The following is a 24,864-nucleotide window of genomic DNA, read 5'->3' as shown; positions in this document are numbered from 1 at the left end:
CCTAAGAATGGTATTTATGCATTTAAATGGCTGAAAAAAATCTAGGCTTTTTTTCTCTCCTCTCCTATAAATACCCACACAATATCCTTGATTTTTATTCTTGAATTGCAAAGTCTAAAATATTTGCTATCTTGCCCTTTATAGAAATTTGTGTATGCTGGTCTTCTAGTCCAATCATTCATATTGTTTAAGATTTTGCTTCTTATCCAAATCTCCGATTTTGTTTTTTTTCACAACTGAACTAAAATATGGACCTCTGTAAAGAGGAAAAAATTCCCTTTGGACTCTAGAGAATATAATTGGTCAATGGCTAAATACTGATTTGCAAAGTAAATATTTTATTTCATTAAATTTAGGTTCAACTGAAAATTATCACTGAAAACTGCTGAAAGATTACTTTGATCATCATATTAATAAAACTTTAAAATTTAAAAATTCTCATGGAATACCTGCATCTCTAAAACTCAGGGAGCCAAAAATTTCAGTTTAAGAAATATCATTTTAGTATATTCCAGCTGTACTGCAGGGTCTGGAAAAGCATTCAAGTAAGTGTTTCTCTCTTAAAGGCAGGTTTTAAAACTGTAAGTAAATTTCTTAGTCATCTACTAACTTCATTTCTAGTATTTTTCTAGTATTTTTTGCCATTACTTCCTTTTCATAAATGTATTATAAAATGGTTTAAATACATGGTCAATTTTTTATAACAAGCCATAAAACTAATAAAAATATTCCATGTACTACTGCATAAAACACACTTAAAAAAAACTTCATTGTCTTATCAATTTAATAGTTATTTTACTAAGTCTGGGAAGTTGTAATGTACTTTCAATTAAATTGCCAAAATAAAACATCTTGCTTTTCTTTAGATTGATCATTCAGACATTCATTTCAATGGATTATTTTTTTTTAATTAAGCACTTTGATTAGCATTTTTATTTTTCAAAGCCCATTCTAACTTCCAAGATTATATCTGCATTTCTCTGTCAACCTCAAGCATCTATCATATGGCTCTTTGGGTAAGACATTATTTGAATCATAACTTTCAATAGAAAAAATAAAACTGAATATCACAGGTGAGCTATAATTCTTGTCTAGCATCATCTGAGGATGTTTGGGGGTAAATTTTACATTTATGACCAGTTGAGCATCTCCTACATCTTCCCACAGGAGGTCAGTAAAAAAGACAAAATTATTTCTTTGTTACACATTAAATTCAACCAATGAATAAAATTTATATTTAACAGTAGCAAGACAGGAAAAAATGAAGTTAGGGCTAAAGGAGAGCATAAATTTTTAACTTTTCACATTTACATTCATATCCTTTCCTCACTCCCTGCAGCTTAGGAAATTTATATATCTTGGTTAATCACTTTTTTCCACACAGTTTATAAACAAGTATTAAAGTAGAGATAAAGATGAAAGAAAATAAACAAATGTAAGTTCAGTCCCTATTCACTCTGCCTCCTAAGAACTCAAATAGTGACCCTGTAAATTTCCATTAAAATAAAGCTGATTGTGTTGCAAATGTTCTTGGTTAGTTACCTAACGTTCCTCCACCTCCAGGGAAAACTAGGTTTGTTTTTGAAAGAGGAAAACCACAGAATAAATAAACTTCTGAGACTATGACAAAGGGCTTTGAGATGAGGACACAAAAAGGTGAAATGTAGAAAAGAAAGGTATAAAACAAAAATTCAATGAACAGATTTCTTTGTGAAATCAGCTAATTGAAGCAAAAGTAAATTTGGGAATTCTATGATTATCTGATTGATTTTGACAGTGCTGATTATTGGTTGTGATCATTCATTTCTCAGACCTAGAATGACTATCCATCGAAGGTCCACTGAAACTTCATTGCCTCATAGATTAGGCCAGGGGTATTCAGCATAAAAGTTAGGCTATGATATTTTCAAGATTTATAGTTTGCTGCCAGAAATTCCATACAAGTTACATTACTGCCAGGGTAGGTTGTCTGATGTCAAGTGATGAAAACTACTTACCAATCAGAGTAATTGGTGCCCCGCCCCCATCCCAGATGGTAAAGAATCTGCCTACAATGCAGAATATCCAGATTTGATCCCCGGGTCAGTTGTGAAGATTCTCTTGAGAAGGGAATGGCAGCCCACTCTAGTATTCTTGCCTGCTAATTCCCTGGACAGAGGAGCCTGACAAGTTACAGTCTATGGGTCTCAAAGAGTCAAACACAACTGAGTGACTATCACTTTCACTTTTTCACCCCATTCTCACTTTACCAAATGCCTATTTTTTCAGGTAAACTGGGAGAGTTCCTTTTCTTTGTCATTTGCTAAATTATGGAATATGTTTTCATTAGTACATAATCTAGTGGAGGGAAAACGTTAACTCTGGCAGAATTTTGTGTTCAATTTGCTTTTAATCTAAAAATAATTTAATACAAGTAAAATCTTTCATACATGACTGTTCTAATAGATCATTTGGGTTATGTCGCAGGTATTATGCAAATAAACTTATTAAAATGTTTATAAACCATAATATGTGTTATGTATGTGACATATTGTTGCACTGTCAAGCATCTAAGTAACCAGATGGAACTCTTTAAGGAATCAGAGGTGATGGAATAATCACACTTAAGTCAAAAGCAATACACACAACTTTTGTTGGCCTGCTTTATGTCTATCTTCTTTCTAAAATGTATCACTGTATTTTTACATGTTCATGATAAAAAAAAAATTAACCCAATAATGCAATCTTGGGGTAAAGAGTAATATATATTTGTCAAATCTAAATTAAGAATTTTAAAGAAAAATAGTGGTTTTATGTTCTATTGATTTATGTACTGATGTTTGGGTCTCACCATTAGGTGATCACAAAACAAATTAACACATTTATCATTTGCTCACCTTATTACAACCTGCATCAGACTTGCTAACCATAGTTCATCCTTAATTCCTTCTTTAGAGAAGGAAGGCTGCCAGGCAAAATCAGTGTACTAAGATATCTTTGGTTTAAGAATGAATGTGTCATTCCACATAAAGTACTTGGAATTTTCAACCAAAAGAGAGGAAAAAACTGGTAGAGAAACTTGAAGGCAAACATCTTCAGAATTTTTATTTTTTTCACGTCTGTAAGTTTTAGGAGTTGGGAGATGTGGCAAACATTCCTTTCAATCTATTAGTTTATTTAGAAAGTATTTTCTTTTTCTTTTAAAAAATATGTACTTATTTAGCTGCATCCTGTCTTGGTTTTAGCACATGGTCTTAGTTTCCCCATGGAACATGGGATCTTAAATTTCCTGACCAGGAATCAAACCTGTGTCCCCTGCATTGTAAGGCAGATTCTTAACCACTGGACCACCAGGGAAGTCATTTTTTTCCCCTTTTTAAGTCTTTGAGTTAGACTGGAAAAAGCTGCTTATTTGAATATATACCAATTTAATGAAGAAGATAAACACTATAGTTAGAGTTATAATCTGACAACAGAGAGTAAGTGCAACAGTTTAAAATAAGATAGTAAATGATCGAAAAAATATAAAAAGTAAAGAAAATTCACCTACAGAAAAATAAGTAAGGTAAAAATTCTATTGTTTGCTTCATGTTTCTCTATATCTCACATGATTAAAGGGTTTTTTTTTAGTCTTTTTTTGTATACATCTTTACTGTAGATTAAAAAAAAAATTCCTTACCATAGATATATTTTGACATAGAATTAAGTTTATCTGAAATGTGAAATTTCTCTAGATAGCACCTGAAAAAAGTCAATTTTTACATTAATGATGAGAAATTCTTCCACTGTAGACATAAGGTTTCAAAGACATCAAGGTAACTGTCTCAGGAATTACTTTGATGAAACTTAAAAATCCAAGTTCTATTTTATTACAAGGCAAAATAATAAACAGTTATGCCCAGTGCCCTCCAGATCAACAATTACTGCAGCATTATCTTCCTCACTTAATCTTAATTTAGCAGAAATCAAACCATTTAAAATCCAACTGGTATATGCATCCATTCACTTCTCCTCCAATCAAAACTGAATGGACCTGTCAACAGAGAAGCACACTTACAAGTGTGAAACCATTTGACCATGTTATATTTTAATTTGCAGAGACAAAAAAGACAAGCAATTTATTTACATAAAACTGTACAAAAGCAAATTAAATTATGTAAAGTATTTCATAAATAGTTGGACGAGTGTTTAATACATTTCGCCATGTTTAGCATAGTTGCGTGCATAGTGATTCATAAGAAACGATGATAAATTGTCCTCTGCTTCACTATCAACATCCAAGTAGCAGAACAATAGTCAATGATCAACATTACAAACAGATCGTACCACACTGAATGCAAGTGCTTTAAAATGTAGGAAAATTGTCTGAAAGTAAACCCTAGGTAGCTGAAAAAATGATGCCTTCCTCCAGATGTTATATCTACCTCTGCCAGGTCACAACTAACAACTTTACAATATTTATGATTATCTTCCCTGTTTTGTTTTGCTTTTCCCCCTTAAGAACTGGTCTTATATTTACTGCTGATACAATATACCTAAAACTGTTGAGGTCTTCGTGTTTCTCATGTCTGTTTTAGGATAGCTGTTTGATTCTTGGCAGTTTCTTCTGGTGTCTCTGTTTTATTTTCCTATAAGACAGCTTCCTAGGGTAACCTTTCAGCCAGACATCTTCAGTACCATCTTAGTTTTTCTTCCCATAAAAATAGTGCCTCTCTTGTTTTCTGAAACACAGGCAGCAGGCCAGTCAGAAACCATAATGATATCTGGAGGTTCAGAATGAACCTCAGAGGTTCAGATTTTAGACTGAAGCTAAAGATGTTTTAATACACATAAATTGATATAGTTACTCAATTTATAAATGTGTCCTAATGTATAATGCATGCAAAGTTCACTTGACCTTCTTGGGTACAGAAAAGAAATATGGTTTATATAGTGCACAACCAAAATGAAACAGCAGCTAAAAGAAAAATAACAACAAAAGAAGAAAGAATATAAATGGTAAATCAGTATTTTACTTGCAAAATGGACTGATTTCATCCCTGATAATCTCTTTCTGTATTACTATTACAATAAATGCATTAGCCTTCTAGACCAAATTAAGCAGCCCATATAAATTTTGTTTTATGAATGAATGATATTTAAGACTGGTCCACTATCTGAGTTTGTCAGAAGGCAAATTTTTAATATATTATTTATTATTTTCAGAAAATAAGCATGGATAAATATATAGGATCAAAAAAGTTGGGAATAGCCCATTTCCCCTCATTGTCCAAACCCAACAACCGTTTTTTTACCATAACAACAGGTATAAAAGGCACAGTTGCTTATTTTGCATTCACTCATTTATTATTTTTTTGTTTCTTTTTATAGATTTTTTTCAAAAGCACTCTATATATGGAGTGGCACCAGATTTAACCTATTCAAAATAAAAGTCATACAAACACAAAATAGATTTCTGTGTCATGCCAGCTCATTATAATAATAAACATGTTATGATAGCTAATTCTACTAGAATTACTGCGAATACTTACAGTACACTGAATTTTATTCTTTCACACCCATTTTAGTTCTAAAGAGGCTCACGAGTTAAATGATGATGACATGGCTATCTTGTATGTGGTGCAAATGTCATTGGGGAATGTGGATCCAATTAATCCAAAGGTCCCATATGACCCGTATTAGCTTTATAGACAACAGAAGGGTTTTAAGATAGAGTGAAATGAGCTATCTAATGTTTCAAGTGTATCATGAAAGGGAAAAAATGCATTAAAAAAAGTCTGTTGCACACCTGTGTTATGCAATTGAATATTTCCTTTGTAACGTGCAAGAAAAAATATGTATACATTTCATAAGTATCTTTAGAAGTATTTTGTCTTAATAGGTACTTACAGATTATACAAGGCAGAACTGCTTTAATGCAGTTTCCTAACAAAGTACTAGAATTGCATCTTTCCATAATGTAAATAATAATCAACCATAAACATTTTCAGTTATTGATATTTTAGTCCAATGATTTTTTCTTCAATTACATATCTTCTTTCATCCTATTATACATAAACTAACATCAAAATGAAAACTCCATTTAAGAAAGAGCATAAGGAAATGACCCCAAAGAGTACCCCACCAAACAGAGAAGTGATTTTCAAAGATAAACATTTTGATGATCTATAGTGAATTAACAACCTGTATACCAGGTTGCTTTACTTTGTAGTCTAAGAAATACTGCAAAGCATGAAACTACCCAGAGCTACATTGTTTCTAGTTTGCTAAAGAGCCATCAAGGCTATACCTTAACTAGGTTACAAACATTCAGTAACCGGAATGTTTGCTCTCTTCACCTGTTATCCCCTAGCCTGTCCCTGGATTGTCACTTTTTCTGAATGCCCCAGCTTAGTTTCCCATTGTATTAAATTCTCTGGAGAGGAAGTGACCTTAGAATCTGCATATTCTGTTTCTTTATATTACATTGAAGGAAAAAAAAAAGACTGCATATTTTTGAACTTTGAGATGTATATACCATGAGACATGTCACTGCCCAGAACTCATTTCTTTCATGTTCAGTCTGGATTAGTTAAAGAGATATGTTAAACAATGCTCAAAATCACATTAGTGACAAAGTCAACTAGGGGTGTCACCTTGTTTCAAACTTGTGAGTCTCGAGATAGTGCTATATTGCACAGAATGCAAAATTAATGCACTTTTTTTACTCGAAAGTGGACACTGAACATGTGAAAAAATGCAGTTGGTTATTTCAAATGTGGATGAGACCAGTAAGTACAACCTGATTCTCAAATGATGATAGGAAACTTAACTAAGACTGTTATGCCAATGTATCTTTCTCTTCCTACCTACCCATAAATATGATATTAAAAAGTAGAATCTTCCCTGATAATATTTTCAAAACTAAACTTTAACCTCAACTAATTGCCTATTATAGTATCAAACATATGTCTCATTGGCTTTTCCGTTTCTGAACTTTCAAAGAAAATTCATGCTTTCTGGGTACAGAGAAAATGTAAGATAAACTGGCTTTTGAGGGTTTCCTCTGTGTGCCTGGGTTCAGTGACTTCTGTTGCTTAATGGATTTCCACATCAAGACCAAATCTACTCCATAATTTCCCTGATCTGCCTTATGATCTTTGGCCTTTTAATGATACAATTGTTCCTGTTAGTTGATAATAGTGGTGCCGTTCCAAAAACATATATAGTTTTTAAAAGTTATAACTAGTGTAATTCATGTGATCAAAGTAGCATGTATACTAAGAATATTCAGTAAATGTATGGAACTGACGTTGATGCTCCCAACTTGAGAAAAACAACCTATGCCAATTTGGGACTGCTGTCTCTGACTGGGTATTGTTTATTTTTTCAGGCTTTGTTAGAATGTTAAAGCTGTGATCGTCTCCTAAACGCTTCTTCTGGAGTTCTCCTCTATAAGAACTGTACCATTAGAGGGACTCTATCATGTTTGAAGGATTGCCTTCCATGGTTACTCATCATATTCGGATCATATGTCTGAAATACATTTCACCTGATCTGCTTTTTCTGATCAACCGGATGACATTCAAACTGAATCAAAGTGACTAAAATCATGTTTCAGCTTAGGGATAATGAGAGTGTGTGTGTTCTGCTAATCAGGCTTGTTACCATGAAAGAAACTTGCAACCATCTTTTTTTGTTTGCTTGTTTTTCTGGTTTTTGGAGTGGGGTGGGGAAGAGAGAAAGAGGGTTTGGGGAATCAGTGAGGGGGTTAGACATGCAAGTAACAAGGATGGTTTCTACATTGTACATTTCAATCAGGCTGAACAGTGTCACTCACTAAAGGCCTGATCTGGAGGCAGAAGTGGCAGGCAAAGCTTTGTCTCTTTGGTAGCCCCCTCTTTTTGATTACAAGGTTTCATTTTGTAAGGTTTTCACCCCTTATTCTCCTTCTCATACATGAAAAGAACTTTGCTGTTGCTTCTGTATAGCCTACAGGTAAACTTCTCTTCTAGTGAGAGTATTGACAGGAGATGGCTTGTATTCCCCCGTTTTTGTAAGGGGAATATCCTCAGTGTTGGCATCCTCATTTTTGCTGAAACTAGCCGCACTGAAGGTCTCATAGGATGAGGTCAACTTTTTGTTCAGGAGGTTTCTGTTGCGGTCGCCCATGATGGCGGCCTCACCATTAGCCAGCTTTTCCTGGCTTCCTCGTTCATCAACAGGCATGAAAGTGGAGAGTTTGGGCTGGCTCTTCTTCCTCTCTGGAGAAGTGCGGACAGGCATCCAGCACGAGTCAGAATGGCCGTACTCATCACACTCACGGGTACACTTCCCAGTCAGGGCTACATCTGGAAGAGGTCTTGAATCTGAAATTTAAGGAGAAGGAGCCTTTAAAGCAGGTCATTTCTCAACAGCCTTTTCCGACCTATATGAAACTGGATGGGGGGGGAGGGGTAGTTATGTATAATATTATATTACATATAAATTTCCTTTACCACATTCCCTTTTTCAACACTCTGCAGTTCATTATTCCAAAGAACTGTTTTTATTTCATATCCATTAAAAATAAGGTTTTGCAAAAACTTCAAATATTATAGAAAGAGAGTAGAGGACAAACGGATAAATTTAAGTGTGTGTTGAACAGACAACAGGTATATGAATTTGTTACAGGACAGGTACGTGTGCATATTCTCATACAGAAATAAAGTATGCAAGTATATTTGTATGGGAGTAAATTTTTCCATAGTCATAACTTATTAAATCCAAAAATATAATTTTCTGTATTTATAAATTATCCCAGAAAGCATGTACTTTTGCCAATTGAATTGCTTTGCTTCCTGTTTATACATTATTCATAGAATGCAAATATGCAAAACCTTATATTTAAAATATATTATAAAACATCAGGGTGACTCAGAAGTAGAACCTAAATTGACAGTACCTTGTGTGGTTAAAAAGTAAAAAAAAAAAAAACGCAAGTACCAGTGGGTTCAAGTGTGAGCATACTAGTAGAATCAGCACTTACCCAACCCGAGCCCACACCCCACCTCTCCTCCCACCTTGTTAATGACCTTGTTAATGTGCTATAGGATAGTCCCTTGAGTGTTCACATAGAAATATACCTGTCAGTGTGTTTGCTGAATGGAAATACTATGTGAAATGCAATGTACTGGGTAAATTGAATCAAACTCCTACTAAAGTTTTGATGAAATGACACGTATTCCTAATTAAAGATTGTTGCCTAATGCCATGGGAAATATCTTCTATTTCTATAAAGCTGTTATATCATTGCACATGTCTGTCTTTGGAGAATTGTTATATATTTTCTTACTATTACAAATACTTTTTAACAGATTTGTTTTTGTTTGAGAAAGAGAGTGAGAGAGAGAAAAACCTGCTTCACCTCAACAGATTCTAAGAAAACAACCTCTAGGGTTTTATTTAATACATTTGATAGTTTCTTTTACTGCCAAACAAAAGAACATAATATGACTGTGCTCCAATGTATATTGTTCAGTATAATTTTATTACAAGGCTTGGGACTTAAAAGACTGACAAATTTTAACCTCTGAAAATATATTCACAACAAAGGAAATCTGTGACATTTGCATATGCATCCTGGGTAGACTGGTTTAAAATAAAAGAGGGGGTTATTTAACTTATTCCCAATATATTTAAACCTACTGCTTTTGTCTCCACACATCAATTCCTGTAGTATAAAATGATATTCTCATTTGGTTATCATTGGTATTAGGTTATTTTACAAGTTTCACATCATTGAAACTCCTAAATCAAGTCAGTCCAATATTGCATGCCATTTTTTTCACTTTAGTAATGGGTGACTAACTGAAATATTGATATTTGTCAGCTTAATGATTTTTGAACCACTGTGACCTGAGATTTTTATGCTATGTGCTCAGAGTTCAGCAAGAAAATGCCATTGTTCTTCACAGGAAATCCAGAATTGCTTTTTTCTTTTCCAAAGGCAAAATGCAAAGATAATTATTTATTGCAGTTGCAAATGCTGCTCTTTGATTTTAAGTGGACAGATCCTATTAATTTTATCATCAAAAGAAAAAGCACAGTCCTATTTTTGTGTATGTGCTAAACTCCCTCTGTGTCTCTCAAACACAAATTTCAGATGTATTTAAAAAAAATCGTTTTGACAAATTTTTTGAATGGTTTTTGTAATCTGGTTAGCTTAAATGAGCAAACTGAGTTATTTGGAATATTTCCTGTCTTGGGATACTTTATTTGAAGCTGACCTAAATGCTTTGAACAGGAAAAAAATCTTATAAAAATGCAAAGTGTGAGATCAGATTTACTTTTTACTCTAAACATTCCTTTTCTTCTTCACTGCCTTAATGAGTTCAAGTTTTTCTTTTTCTCCTATGAGAGTGCCTACCAAGGACACAAGACAGTAATCAGAAATTTAGCTGTTGAAGTAGGAAAAGGTCTTCATAAATGTGTTTGTCATTCCCTGCAGAGATGATACAGAATTGTCTCTAAACATCTCTGCGTTTACTTAAGTATGACAATTTACTTGGACAATGACTTACACAGGTCGCTGCTTTTGGGGATTAATTTGTGTTTCCAGTCTGAAATTCATAGCACCTTGTGTATCCTTTGTTGGAGATGCACTTAGAGATAGCTCACAAAAATATCTTAACACTCTAACACGTCTTCCTACCTGTTATACTTAATTTGTGTACGTTGAATTCCCTGTAGCTCATAAAAATTATATTCATTTAAATTAACTCAATTTCTAGTCAACTAGAAATTAGATGCTCTTCAGTTCATTCCCATCAGTCTTTACTTCATAGTCTGGTTTATTTACTGCTAAAACTGATTTCCTCTTTTTGCTTTTAAGGAAGGGTAGCTTATCTCCTGTGCCATAAGCCACATGTGGGCTGCCACATCTTTATCCCAGAAGGATGACTTTTAATAAGGATCTCCTGTCATTTCCAAAGTCAAACACTTGATTGGGGACCACAGTGGAAGTTTGACAAGCCTAATTGGCTGAGACATGTTGCAGTGTTTGTCATCAAATTTAGAAAATAATCAAGAAAGGCTATAAGAGATTCATCACAAGCAATCAAAACTTCTAATCTTGATGACTCAAATCCTCAAAAGAAATGCCAATGATTAACAAATGCAATTTATATTATGATGTAATTTATTAAGGGAAGGCATGAGTAGAATAGTATTTTTTCTGTATTTCCTTATTTTATTTATGCAAGTAGATATTATATATATTTCTAAAAGACAAGAGTTATACCGGGTCTTACAGAATTACTAAAACACACGTTTTTCCCTTTTCTTAAAAGATATACTCCTAAAATGTCCTCTTTTTGTGGGATTGTAGAGGCAGATCTTCCATAAATAGCAATCCTCCTTAGTGTTTCACTGAAGGAGGTGTTTTCTTATATCTAAGAACATTATTGCACACTTCAGTTTAGCGCTCTTCCCTTTCATTTTGACCTGAGTGAAGATGGAAAATAGTTAACCATGACTCTTTTTACATGGTACTGATTACATTAATTAAAAAAAGCAAAATATTCTATATCGAAATATGGTATCCTCTATCAGCATTTTCCATAAGTGAGTTCCTTAGAGGTCCCCCCTTTACGTGCCCTTAATCATATTAAATCCTGACATGACTGAAAGTCGAACTGGTATTCATTAGGTCGTGTTGCTTTAGCATCATTTGCAGAGCTTTCCACTTTCAGCTAGCTATGCTGTTTACTAGAAACATTACATATAATAACTTTGGAAAGTTAAAATCTGTTCTTAGACATAAAGTTAATTATCCCCTCAAAAGTACAGAGTTTTCAGCTATCATAATATCAAACAATGTATAACACAAAAAAATTCCCTGAACTTCTTCCCTCTTACTTATCACCTCAACCCAACAGCAAGGAGGATGGAAGTAGTGAAGGGATCAGACTATGGGAGAGCTGAAGCCAAAGACCAAGTGTTTTGACCTCCACTTTAGTGTTTCTCATAACACCATACTGCTCCTTCTTAAAATGTAACAGCAGAGTTATTTAGAGGTCAATTACTGCTACCCATAGCCATAAGAAAAAGTTACAGTCTCCTAAGAAAGAGGAAAAAAAAATCTGAGCAGCACAAGAAAGAGATGTCATGAAGACAAAAATTTTATAAATACTTTAAAAATAATTCAACTTTTTTAAAGACTATACATTTTCTAATGTGAAGGAAATTATAACTAATTTAAGAAATCAAGTTCTTTCACTACAAAGAAATGTACTTCATCTTACTAGGCAGGGCAGATGAATAGGTGGTGAGAAGATATTGCTATACAATGACCTCAGCAAGAAGTGACAGATAATATGTAGCATCATTAGAAATACAAAGGAAAGTCCAGATTTAAGGAGGCATTTAATGTTTCCAGAAGCTGTCCTATGCAATTCAGGAACTTTTAGAGGAACCAATATTACAGGAGAGCAGTGGAATTGTTAAGGCTTTTAGAGACAACTTTGTACCAGTAAAGATTTGGATAGACTCAGTTATCCATTTTGCCAGAATCCTAATCACCCACTCCTATTCCAGGCCCTTGTCTTGGGCTGAACACATAAAGATATTTCCATTTCCTAAAAGACAGACAGGCACATTTTCCTTTTTCCTTTTTTAAGGATTTATTTTTCTGTTCCATGTCTTGACTTCCTGTTATCTGAAGACTTCCTTTTCTAGAGACATACCTGATTCTGGTGGAATTTGGTGGACCATGCACAGGTTTTACAAAAAGATGAACAGCAGCAAAAAAGGCAGATAAATTTTGTTATTTTCCAACTAATATTTTAATATTAACTTTATTTTATTTAATTCAAATGAAAGTATCATTTCATTTTTTATTCCAATGATTCAATTAAGTACTTTATTTTAAAATAGCTGTCAGAAAATGATTTATTCTTGCATTATATAATAGATCTGGGAACAAATAACTACATAAACCTTTTATTGGAACATTATTATTATAGTCAGTGAAGTTTAGGAATGAGGTTATGAGATCAAAAGAGTGCATACTGAGTTAGACTTGGCTTTCTATATAAATGATCTGAAGATCAGGGCTTCCCAAGTGGCGTTAGTGGTAAAGAACTCATCGGCCAGTGCAGGGGACATAAGAGATGAGGATTCTATCCTTGGATCAGGAAGATTGCCCTGGAGGAGGGCATGGCAACCCACTCCAGTATTCTTGCCTGGAGAATCCCATGGACATAAAAGTCTGGGGGGCTACAGTCCATAAGGTAACAAATAGCCATGATGAAGCAACTTAGAATGTACACTCAACTAAAGATCTTTGCCTTTTCTCTGTTTGGGGCATTTAGGAAGGTTAGAAAGGTGAGCACATTAAGAGATTATGGAGAAGGCAGAAATCATTGCCTTGGACAAGCAGTAGATGATCTTCTGAATACTCCAGAAGTTTCTGGAAGAAGGGGAAATGTATAGTTACGCAAGTGTCACCCAGATCTACTACTCAGTTCAGTTCAGTTCAGTCCCTCAGTCATGTCCGACTCTTTGAGACCCCATGAATTGCAGCACACCATGCCTCCCTATCAGGCCTCCCTGTCCATCACCAACTCCCAGAGTTCACTCAGACTCATGTCCATCGAGTCAGTGATGCCATCCAGCCATTTCATCCTCTGTTGTCCCCTCTCCTCCTGCCCCCAATCCCTCCAAGCATCGGAGTCTTTTCCAATGAGTCAACTCTTTGCATGAGGTGGCCAAAGTACTGGAGTTTCAGGTTTAGCATCATTCCTTCCAAAGAAATCCCAGGGCTGATCTCCTTTAGAATGGACTGGTTGGATCTTCTTGCAGTCCAAGGGACTCTCAAGAGTCTTCTCCAACACCACAGTTCAAAGGCATCAATTCTTTGGCACTGAGCTTTCTTCACAGTCCAACTCTCACATCCATACATGACCACTGGAAAAACCATAGCCTTGACTGGATGGACCTTTGTTGGCAAAGTAATGTCTCTGCTTTTCAATATGCTATCTAGGTTGGTCATAACCTTTCTTCCAAGGAGTAAGTGTCTTTTAATTTCATGGCTGCAGTCACCATCTTCAGTGGTTTTGGAGCCCCCCAAAATAAAGTCTGACACTGTTTCCACTGTTTCCCCATCTATTTCCCATGAAGTGATGGGACCGGATGCCATGATGTTCGTTTTCTGAATGTTGAGCTTTAAGCCAACTTTTTCATTCTCCACTTTCACTTTCATCAAGAGGCTTTTGAGTTCCTCTTCACTTTCTGCCAGAAGGGTGGTGTCATCTGCATATCTGAGGTTATTGATATTTCTCCCGGCAATCTTGATTCCAGCTTGTGCTTCTTCCAGCCCAGCGTTTCTCATGCTGTACTCTGCATAGAAGTTAAATAAGCAGGGTGACAATATACAGCCTTGACGAACTCCTTTTCCTATTAGGAACCAGTCTGTTGTTCCATGTCCAGTTCTAACTGGTGCTTCCTGACCTGCATACAGGTTTCTCAAGAGGCAGGTCAGGTGGTCTGGTATTCCCATCTCTTGAAGAGTTCATTGTGATTAACACAGTCAAAGGCTTTGGCATAATCAATAAAGCAGAAATAGATGTTTTTTTGGAACTCTCTTGCTTTTTTGATGATCCAGCAGATGTTGGCAATTTGATCTCTGGTTCCTCTGCCTTTTCTAAAACCAGCTTGAACATCAGGAAGTTCACGGTTCACATATTGCTGAAGCCTGGCTTGGAGAATTTTGAGCATTACTTTACTAGCATGTGAGATGAGTGCAACTGTGTGGTAGTTTGAGCATTCTTTGGCATTGGCTTTCTTTGGGATTGGAATGAAAACTGACCTTTTCCAGTCCTGTGGCCACTGCTGAGTTTTCCAAATTTGCTAGCATATTGAGTGCAGCACTTTCACAGCATCATCTTTCAGGATTTGAAAGAGCTCAACTGGAATTCTATCATCTCCACTAGATTTGTTCATAGTGATGCTTTCTAAGGCCCACTTGACTTCACATTCCAGGATGTCTGGCTCTAGGTCAGTGATCACACCATTGTGATTATCTGGGTCGTGAAGATCTTTTTTGTACAGTCCTGTGTATTCTTGCCACCTCTTTTTAATATCTTCTGCTTCTGTTAGGTCCATACCATTTCTGTCCCTTATCGAGCCCTTCTTTGCATGAAATGTTCCCTTGGTATCTCTAATTTTCTTAAAGCGATCTCTAGTCTTTCCCATTCTGTTGTTTTCCTCTATTTTTTGCCTTGGTCGCTGAGGAAGGCTTTCTTATCTCTTCTTGCTGTTCTCTGGAACTCTGCATTCAGATGCTTGCTGTTGCTGCTGCTAAGTCGCTTCAGTCCTGTCCGACTCTGTGCAACCCCATAGATGGCAGCCCACCAGGCTCCCCCGTCCCTGGGATTCTCCAGGCAAGAACACTGGAGTGGGTTGCCATTTCCTTCTCCAATGCATGAAAGGGAAAAGTGAAAGTGAAGTCGCTCAGTCAAGTCCGACTCTTCGCGACTCCACGGTCTGCAGCCTACCAGGCTCCTCCGTCCATGGGATTTTTTAGGCAAGAGTACTGGAGTGGGGTGCCATTGCCTTTTTCCTTTTATCCCTTGTTTTTCGCTTCTCTTCTTTTCACAGCTATTTGTAAAGCCTCCTCAGACAGCCCTTTTGCTTTTTTGCATTTCTCTTCCATGGGGATGGTCTTGATCCCTGTCTCCTGTACAATGTCATGAACCTCCATCCATACTTATTCAGGCACTCTATCTACCAGATATAGTCCCTTAAATCTATCTCTCACTTCCACTGTATAATCGTCAGGAATTTGATTTAGGTCATACCTTAATGGTCTAGTGGTTTTCCCTACTTTCTTCAATTTAAGTCTGAATTTGGCAATAAGGAGTTCATGGTCTGAGCCACAGTCAGCTCCTGGTCTTGTTTTTGTTGACTGTACAGAGCTTCTCCATCTGTGGCTGCAAAGGATATAATCAATCTGATTTCGGTGTTGACCATCTGATGATGTCCATGTGTAGAGTCTTGTCTTGTGTTGTTGGAAGAGGGTGCTTGCTATGACCAGTGCATTTTCTTGGCAAAACTCTATTTGTCTTTGCCCTGTTTCATTCCATATTCCAAGGCCAAATTTGCCTGTTACTCCAGGTGTTTCTTGACTTCCTATTTTTGCATTCCAGTCCCCTATAATGAAAAGGACATCTTTTTTGGGTATTAGTTCTAAAAGGTCTTGTACATCTTCATAGAACCATTCAACTTCAGCTTCTTCAGCATTACTGGTTGGGGCATAGACTTGGATTATTGTGATATTGAATGGTTTGTCTTGGACCGAACAGAGACCATTCTGTCATTTTTGAGATTGCATCCAAGTACTGAATTTCGGACTCTTTTGTTAACCATGATTGCTACTCCATTTCTTCTAAGGGATTCCTGTCTGCAGTAGTAGATACAATAGTCATCTGAGTTAAATTCACCCATTGCAGTCCATTTTAGTTTGCTGATTCCGAGAATGTTGATGTTCACTCTTTTTTTTTTTTATTTATTTTTAAAGAAAATCCATCCTGAACCCTCCTCCCTCCTCCCTCCCCATACCATCCCTCTGGGTCGTCCCAGTGCACCAGTCCCAAGCATCCAGCATCGTGCATTGAACCTGGACTGGCATCTCGTTTCATACATGACATTTCACATGTGTTCACTCTTGCCATCTCTTGTTTGACCACTTCCAATTTGCCTTGATTCGTGGACCTGACATTCCAGGTTTCTATGCAATATTGCTCTTTATAGCATCGGACCTTGCTTCTATCACCAGTCACATCCACAACTGGGTATTGTTTTTGCTTTGGCTCCATCTCTTCATTTTTTCTGGAGTTATTTCTCCTCTGATCTCCAGTAGCTTATTGGGCACCTACTGACCTGGGGAGTTCCTCTTCAGTATCCTATCATTGCCTTTTCATAGTGTTCATGAACTCTATGAACAGTATGATCTACTACTAGGTGGTTAAAATTTCTACGCTGTGTTATAATTTATCATGAAATCACTTGATTCTATTGAATTATAAGAAGAGATAAGTGTCATCTATCCAACCAGCCCTTACTTCAGTCTCATCTATATCTTTCTTGAGTGCTTCTTTCAAGGGACAATGGAACTTGTGAAAAAACAGGAGGCTGTTTTGAGTGTCATTCTGGGTCTATCATGTGTAAGCTGTGTGACTTTGGATATAATTTCTCTGAGGCTCAAGTTCCTCATTTGTGAAGTAATAATATCTACTCCACCATTTTTATGGGGATAAATGAATGAATGTATATTAAGTTTATAATATGGTGTCTGATGCTGTATATATTTTAGGTAAATAGTAGGTCACAGCCCCTGGAGAGATGTAAAAACATAGTTTTTTTTTTTTCTTCTTCTTCTTCTCTCTCTCTGCAGTCTTCCCTGAATGAAATGGGTATTAAGGAAATAGGCACCACAACGAGGATCCCTGAATTCAAATCCTAACTTTATCACTTAGTACATATGTAACTTTAAACAAGTTACTTGGTTCATGTAAATTTCCTAATCTTTATAAAAGACATAAGAATGAATTAACAGGATAATTATGAAGATTAAATGTATTAACACAGGTAAACTTAATAGTAAGAATTCGTGACATACAATGGGCCCTCAAAAAAATTACATATTTCAAGTGCACAATTCCTTACCCACAATTCAGTTCTCAAAATAGCTTTGAAAACCAAAAGCTTTTATTCCCCATATATTTACAATAAACCTGACTTTCAATACAATGTTATTTTTCATCTTTATTTATCTCACATAGTGTGAATATGTGTTTTGAAGGAGAATAGTGTTTAATTAAAGGCACTATCTCAGACTCTTAGATCTTCAAAATAATAGGAAAGTGAAAGTTTGTTCAGTTATGTCCAACATTTTGTGACCCCATGGATTGTAGCCTTCCAGGCTCCTCTGTCCATGGAATTCTCCAGGCAAGAATATTTGAGTGGGTTGCCATGCCCTCCTCCAGGGGATCTTCCCAACCTAGGGATTGAACCAAGGTCTCCTGCATTGCAGATGGATTCTTTACCAGCTGCATTACCAGGGAAGCCCCCCAAATAATATAGATGCATAATATTACCTTTTCTAGTATATAAATGATTCTTATTTTTAAGATATATTTGTTCTCAAGGGTTTCAGATAACTTACTGTGGATCTAGTAGCAATCATCAGTCAAAAGGACATGTATTTGGAGTTATTTTTTCAGTAGGACTCATGGATTTATGCCAATAGAGTCTGCAGTATACCGGAACTACCACCCACTGAGGAAAGTACACTGGTGACAGGTTACTCCATATCAGATATTCCCCTTAACACTTCTTTATTAAGACTTGGCTGGAGATTTATTCAGGGTATGTCATAGTTGCTCAAAACTGAACAGCAAATTCTCTGTTAGTTGCAGTTATCTTTACAACATAAACAGATCAACCCCACAATTGCTCATTTTCATTTGAAAGAGACTTGGACTTGCCTCTGAGATACTGGGTTGCTATTTTGCTTTGCCTGTGTGGACCACAACATAAAAAAGAGAGAGTGAGTTCCATGATAACATTTTAACATGTTAAAAATTAGTAATAAGCTAACCTCAGACTAAGAGTTTGAAAATCTAGAAAAGACAACAAAAAGCAGGGAAAATACTTCACCTTCAATGCACCTTTCAGAGATCAAAATTTATGAAACGAAAGCATTCAAGTTTTGTGGATTTTATGATGTATGTATATGCTTGTTTTAAGTCACAAAATAAGGCCAGACATTCCTCTCATCTTCCTATGCACAGCCCTTTGGAGTGTGATATCACTACTACTGTCAGGATGCTGTTTCTGCAGCCCTTGAAGCTGAGCTAGCTTTGACGACTAGAGAGACACTGCACAGTTTCCAGGACAGGTCTCAAGAGTCCTTACAGCTTCTGCTTTTGACCTTGGAAGACTGTCATCTCCATCCTGACAGAAAGCATGATCTAGCCTTTTTGAAGATGAAAGACTTTTTGAGAGAGAGAGAGAGAGAGAGAGAGAGAGAGAGAGAGAGAGAAACAGCTATTTCAGTTGGTCCAGCAGAGCCTACCCCCAGCCAACCCCCTAGACGATGGTAGCCTCATGAGTGATCCAGACAAAACTTGCAGAAGAATCAATAGTCAAACCACAGAAATATGGAATGCAATCACTGTTGTTTGAAGCTCCTAATTTATGTTTGTTTTTGTTTGTTTAGAGGGTGAGGAGAATTCCTTGATGCGACAACAGATCTCTGAGGTCATGATCATGGATATACTGTATTATCTGTGATTAAAAAAAAGAAAAACAGCCTGAGATATAGAAACAATATGTTCTACTTTTGTGTTTTCTGATCATGGGCAAAAAACTGACCAATATTATAGAAAGAATAAACATTTTCAAGGATGTAAGTACATTTAATTTGAAGTTCAAACAAAGGGCTCCCATAAAAATCTGGAAATTTTGGTCCTGTGATTATAGGATTTTACTGGATTTTTCACTTAAGAGTGCTCTAGTTCAGGCTGGCATGCCAAGACAATATTAAAATGTTTAAACAAGTTTGAAAGCATCAGCAACTTTTCTCTGGACCTTAGGCTAAACTCAGTTAAATGGCAATTGCATGTATCTCAAGAAGCATTTACTGCCCTAAGGCTTAGACCAATGTCATTCTGAATGTGGTATTATCATATACAGTGGAGACTGCAGGCCAGATTTCAAGCAGTCCTGCTGAATCAACTCAAACATGATTCTGCTGGTTGGCACATGAAAACTGCACTACAGCAGAAAAATGTATGGTGACTGCTGGAGAGTGATCTATTTACGCACTTCAAAGATGGGGCTTCACTTCGATTTCACTCTTCACAAATGCAAAATTTGAGGTGAGGTAGTGGAGGTTAAGGGAATATTGAGGGAAGAGAGTGAAAGGAAAAGAAGGAAGGGCTGGAAAATGCGGAGATGCTCTAATATTAATTAGAAGAGTTTATAAAACCCAAAAAAGATTGAGGATATTTATTACACAAGTTAACAATTGATTATCCCACTGAAAAAAGATGGAATTCTGGTTGTTCAGGCCATTCATGTTTGCTTTTCCACTGCATCAATCAAAGTTTTCATGATTTTTTTTCTAGTCTCTTGGGTTTCTTTAAGTTAGAAATTATTTGCTTTGGGTGTCACAGTCTAATAATCTAATGAAAAGTAGAAGCATTGCCTCCCTCCATAAACTCAGATATGTGCCCCTAAAATTTGCATAAAAATTTGAGTGGAGTTCAAGATACCAGTTAGGGCTGCAGCATCTTTATGGATGAAATTTTTACATTTATACTTTTTTCCTTTGAGTTTAAATCAATGATTAAGAAATATTTAACAAATAATAATCTATCCTAGAAATTTAGATATTTTACATGTGGTAAATAAATTGGCCTTCAGTGACAGGAAGATTTAAAACAAACAAATAAAAAAAACAAATTCTGCAACACATGTATAGAAGTGAGGAAAACAATTTAGGTTTGGTTATGTTAATATTGCAGGTAAGTCATTTAAATGCCTCTGTCTAAAACCCCCCAATAATTTATAAAGCTTTGTGTTGACAGCAGATTAATACTTGTGGGTAGATTTTACTGGTTGCTGATCAAGTTGCTGATCAACTTGAAATGTATTTTCTTTGCTAGACCCTACATCCAATATTTGTACCAGTGTCTTGAATTGTGAGCAGCTGGATCTTCACTCACCATGAGAAGGGAGATGAATTAATGAATTCTTGTCATGCAGGAATTATATACAAAACAATAATGATCCAGATGAGTTTTTTAATTAATAAAATGTGTTAGCCACTGCACAGTAGTTTTATGGTAAAGTGAAAAGTGGGTACTTCTAAAAGAATTGAAAGTATCTATTTAGAATCACTTTCCAGTAATGACCTTAAATCTTTAATGTCTTCAATATTGATTATAAAATTGTAAAATATATATCCTACAATAAATGTTAACTTTTGGAATGGATATTTAATCTAAAAATAATATATAAAGTTTCTATTAACTATAAGAATATTATACTTAGATGGTAGTCTTAAAGGCAGTGCCCATTTTATCTTTACTTCTCCATTTAACATATGATATCAATATTTCATTTTTTATAGCTGAGTAATATTCCATTGTATATATGTGACAGAAGTCACAATATCTGTTCATTTTCTCCTTCAGTGTAGTGATCCTGTGAAACTATATAATTATTGTAATAATATGACCATTTAAAAAATACATTCTCAAGTTATTTGCATGGAATTACCTATCAAAAGGTATCATAATCATACAGTGGCTTATCTATTGAAAACACTCCTGCAATAAGAAGTTGAGTAGTAACAGAATTCCATTAGTTATTGTGATTGAGGAGAAAGACAAAGAGTTCCTCCTTTGTGTTCTTTGCTGAGGAAGGTTTCACAAAAGTCTTGAGTTCAGAAGTACTTTTGAGAGGTGAGGTTCTGAAAGCTTTTAATAGGAGCTGAAACACCTTTTATGAGGAGAGTTTTAAAACTATTAGAATGCTGGCTCCTTACTCTCATCAATAAGTTTATCAATTAAAACTAAAATTGGCCATCCCATTTAGGACCAAAAGAGTGTTGAAGAGCTTGAGAGCTTAGAGCAGGTAAATCAAAGGGAAAAAAAAGGAAATGATTTCTGATGACTGGCAAACAGGACTCAGTGAGCAGCTCAAGTGGGGGAAATCAATGAAGCAACACTGGATCAGTTTGCTTCATTGATTTTTGCTGCTCATTGAAATGTTTTTCTTTATTTACTTCCGATTTCTTCAGAGAGTGGCGAAGCCTCACTGCTGATCCTCCCTTGGAGCCTGTGATGGGAGGATGAGCAAGCTTTGGAGATCCTCTCATGCTTGCATTATACCTTTTCATACCACATGAATTCAGAATCACTTCTAACGCCCCCTGTGATGCTGCAAATGCCATCCTGCGCCCACAACCTTATTATGGTAGGCAGAAAGATGCTTCCCTCCCAAAACATCTACATCTTAGTCCCCAGAATCTGTGAGCCTGTTAGATGACAGGACAGAGGAGAATTAAGGTGGCAGGAGGTATTAAGTTTCCTAATAAACTCTCCTTAAAATAGGGATATTATAAGGAGGCAGGTTATAAAACAAATGATGTGAGCACATACTAATAACTGAAAAGGTAAGGAAACAGACTGTCTCCTCGAGCTTCCAGAAAGGGAGGCAGCACTGCAGAGACTTTGATTTTAGCCCCCAGAGACCCAGGTCAGACTTTTCAGGTACAGAACTGTAAGAGGATATACTTTTGTTGTTTCAAGGCACTATGCTTTTAGTAACTTGTTACAGTTGCAATAGGCAACAGAAACATACTCCCACCACTTGTCCCAGGAAGGTCAGGGGAAGGTCAGGGGAAGATCAGGGTAGATTGAAGCATTTGGTCCTTTCTACACATACTTATCCATTGGAGAGAATGGAGTAGAAAAACTTTGATTTTTGAGTCATATTTACTCTGTTCAGGAATTTTTTTATACTTTTAAAAATTTGGCTATACCTTCGTATCTAATTGTCTAAATTATTTGTATCTGACCAATCAGCAAAGTCCAACAAAGTACTAACAGCTCATCTTTCTGAATGATACCATTTTCTTCCTAGTTCCTCAGCAAGAGCTGTCTCTGGGATTATTAAGGCTTTCTCTCTTCGGGTAGTGGGATTCCCAAGAAGAGAAAAGAAAAAGAATTTGGCATAACATAAAGGAAGGAGAACCAGGTACCAGGGTACAATCTTAATGAGGTCTCTGTCAAATTATTATGATGCTTTTGTGATTTCCTGATATTTATTACTTGTGTCATGTTTGTCTCTTTGTTAAGTCTGTTCCCTCTTAGTAATTAGTAGGAGAGCTTCTAATAAAGAAGCACCTTTATGATTATTTTAAGAACAATAAGTAGAATAAATCTCTCCTTAGTTTAAAACTCTCTTCTAAAAATTTCGTATAAGTTTCAAACTTTGTATATCTACATAGAAATTCCTTCAAGATCTGAACCCTGCCTACTCTTAACCCTGATCTCTTTCTAGTCTTACATGTTCCCTTTTACCACTTCAACAGAACTACTGTAGTTGTCATTTCTAGAAAGTCCCTTGCTGGTTCCATGTCTTCATGGCACTAATGTGCTGCCTCTTCTGCTATTCCTTGGCTTGTTATCTGTCTCCCACAAATCCTTCAAAATCTAGTTTAAACATGTCAACTTTGAGATTTCACCTAACCAGGCTGTCTAATTCTGACTTCTCTTGACCTCTCTAGTCTTCATTATATGTCTCTCCCTTGTAGTTGTTTAGTTGCTAAGTTGTGTCCGACTCTTTTGTGACCTCATGGCCTGTAGCCTGTCAAGTTTCTCTCTCTCTGTCCATGGGATTTCCCAGGCAAAAATACTGGAGTGGGTTGTTGTTTCCTTTTCCAGATCCCCTTTTCCAGGGGATCTTCTCAACCCAGAAATCAAAACCAAGACTTCTGCATTGGCAGACAGATTCTTTACCACTGAGCCACCAGGGAAGCCCATGTCTCTCTCTACCATAGCATTTAATATATGGCACTGAAATCTGCTACCCATTCATGTGACTTTTTCTGTAAAAGGTTACTCCCTGTGGCTAGAATTCACTTCACAAGTTACTAAATGGTGTACTTGGGATGCTAGCACCAAGCTGGTAATATAATCAAGATGTGCTTTTTGAATGATGGATGAAAAACATTGTGGGGAAACAGATTGCATGTCGTCTCTGATGATTCTGTCTAACTCCACAATGGCCACAGGTAAAAGGAGGTAAAAAGAGGATAAGGACATATGCCAATCACGAACACTATGCAATTGGCCAAGCATAGAAGGTGAAGTAGATTCTATTTGTTTGCTATGTACAGATCTGAATAAACTTCTCCACCTGCTCACTGTCCTTACCCCCTTTCACAGCCTGTCCTATAATTTCTCTAGCTGAGATTTATTTTCCAGTAGAACAATGCAATTGATTGAAATAGCCCATGGATATATTTTACAGAACAAAATGCAGTCCTCAGCCTGGGGCAGGCTAGTGGGGTCACTAGAAGCTGTAGTGGGTGCAAAGTAAAGTCTAACGAGAAAAGCTTATACTTAGTAGTCACAAGACTACACATATGAACTAATTTGTTAAGCTTCTTTGCTCACAAGTGATAGCTATTTTATAGTTACTATAATGTTTTCAGGACCTCTGGTTGGCAGTTATACGAATCTTTCAATAATAAACTTGGGAAATGAAATTTATTTTTGGCTTATACACAGCTTGTATTATAGAAGAGAAATTTCAAAGCATGAAGGAGAGGTATTTTATGTGATGGAAAATGAAAAGAAGAAAGCTCTCTTCTCATTCTTGTAATGTGGGTGTATTTTAATAGCAACTATTGTAGGCAATGTGCCAACCTATTTCAGTTCAACAAATTTTATTTGCCTTTTCATAGCGACCTTATGGGTACATGTTAAGCGAGTAGGATCATGGGCAGTTTGCTGCTGCTGCTGCTGCTAAGTCGCTTCAGTCGTGTCCGACTCTGTGCGACCCCATAGACGGCAGCCCACCAGGCTCCCCCGTCCCTGGGATTCTCCAGGCAAGAACACTGGAGTGGGTTGCCATTTCCTTCTCCAATGCAGGAAAGTGAAGAGTGAAAGTGAAGTCACTCAGTCGTGTCCGACTCTTAGTGACCCCATGGACTACAGCCCACCAGGCTCCTCCGTCCATGGGATTTTCCAGGCAAAAGTACTGGAGTGGGGTGCCATTGCCTTCTCCGCATGGGCAGTTTAGATCAGTGCTTTTCGAACAGAGAATCAAGATCACCTGGTTGGTGGC

General features: G+C 36.4%; 1 protein-coding gene across 8 annotated transcripts in view; it reads right to left on the bottom strand.

Annotated features, from left to right (window-relative positions):
- Positions 1–4,044: 4,044 nt before the first annotated feature.
- Positions 4,045–24,864, bottom strand: part of PCDH7 (protocadherin 7) — a 475,887-nt gene continuing 455,067 nt past the window's right edge. For 6 of the 8 annotated variants that reach the window (XM_061419861.1, XM_061419863.1, XM_061419865.1 and 3 more), the window contains one exon: positions 4,045–8,327. In XM_061419861.1, coding sequence (XP_061275845.1) covers positions 7,951–8,327 — 377 coding nt within the window. In that variant the 3' untranslated portion in view covers positions 4,045–7,950. The remainder of the gene's footprint in view (positions 8,328–24,864) is intronic. The other 2 variants (XM_061419870.1, XM_061419868.1) reach the window with 2 other exon arrangements.

Source organism: Bos javanicus, chromosome 6 (assembly GCF_032452875.1).
Source record: "Bos javanicus breed banteng chromosome 6, ARS-OSU_banteng_1.0, whole genome shotgun sequence".
NCBI classification, from domain to species: domain Eukaryota; kingdom Metazoa; phylum Chordata; class Mammalia; order Artiodactyla; family Bovidae; genus Bos; species Bos javanicus.
Note: the sequence above shows the minus strand (reverse complement) of the source record. Positions and strands in the feature narration are given on the sequence as shown.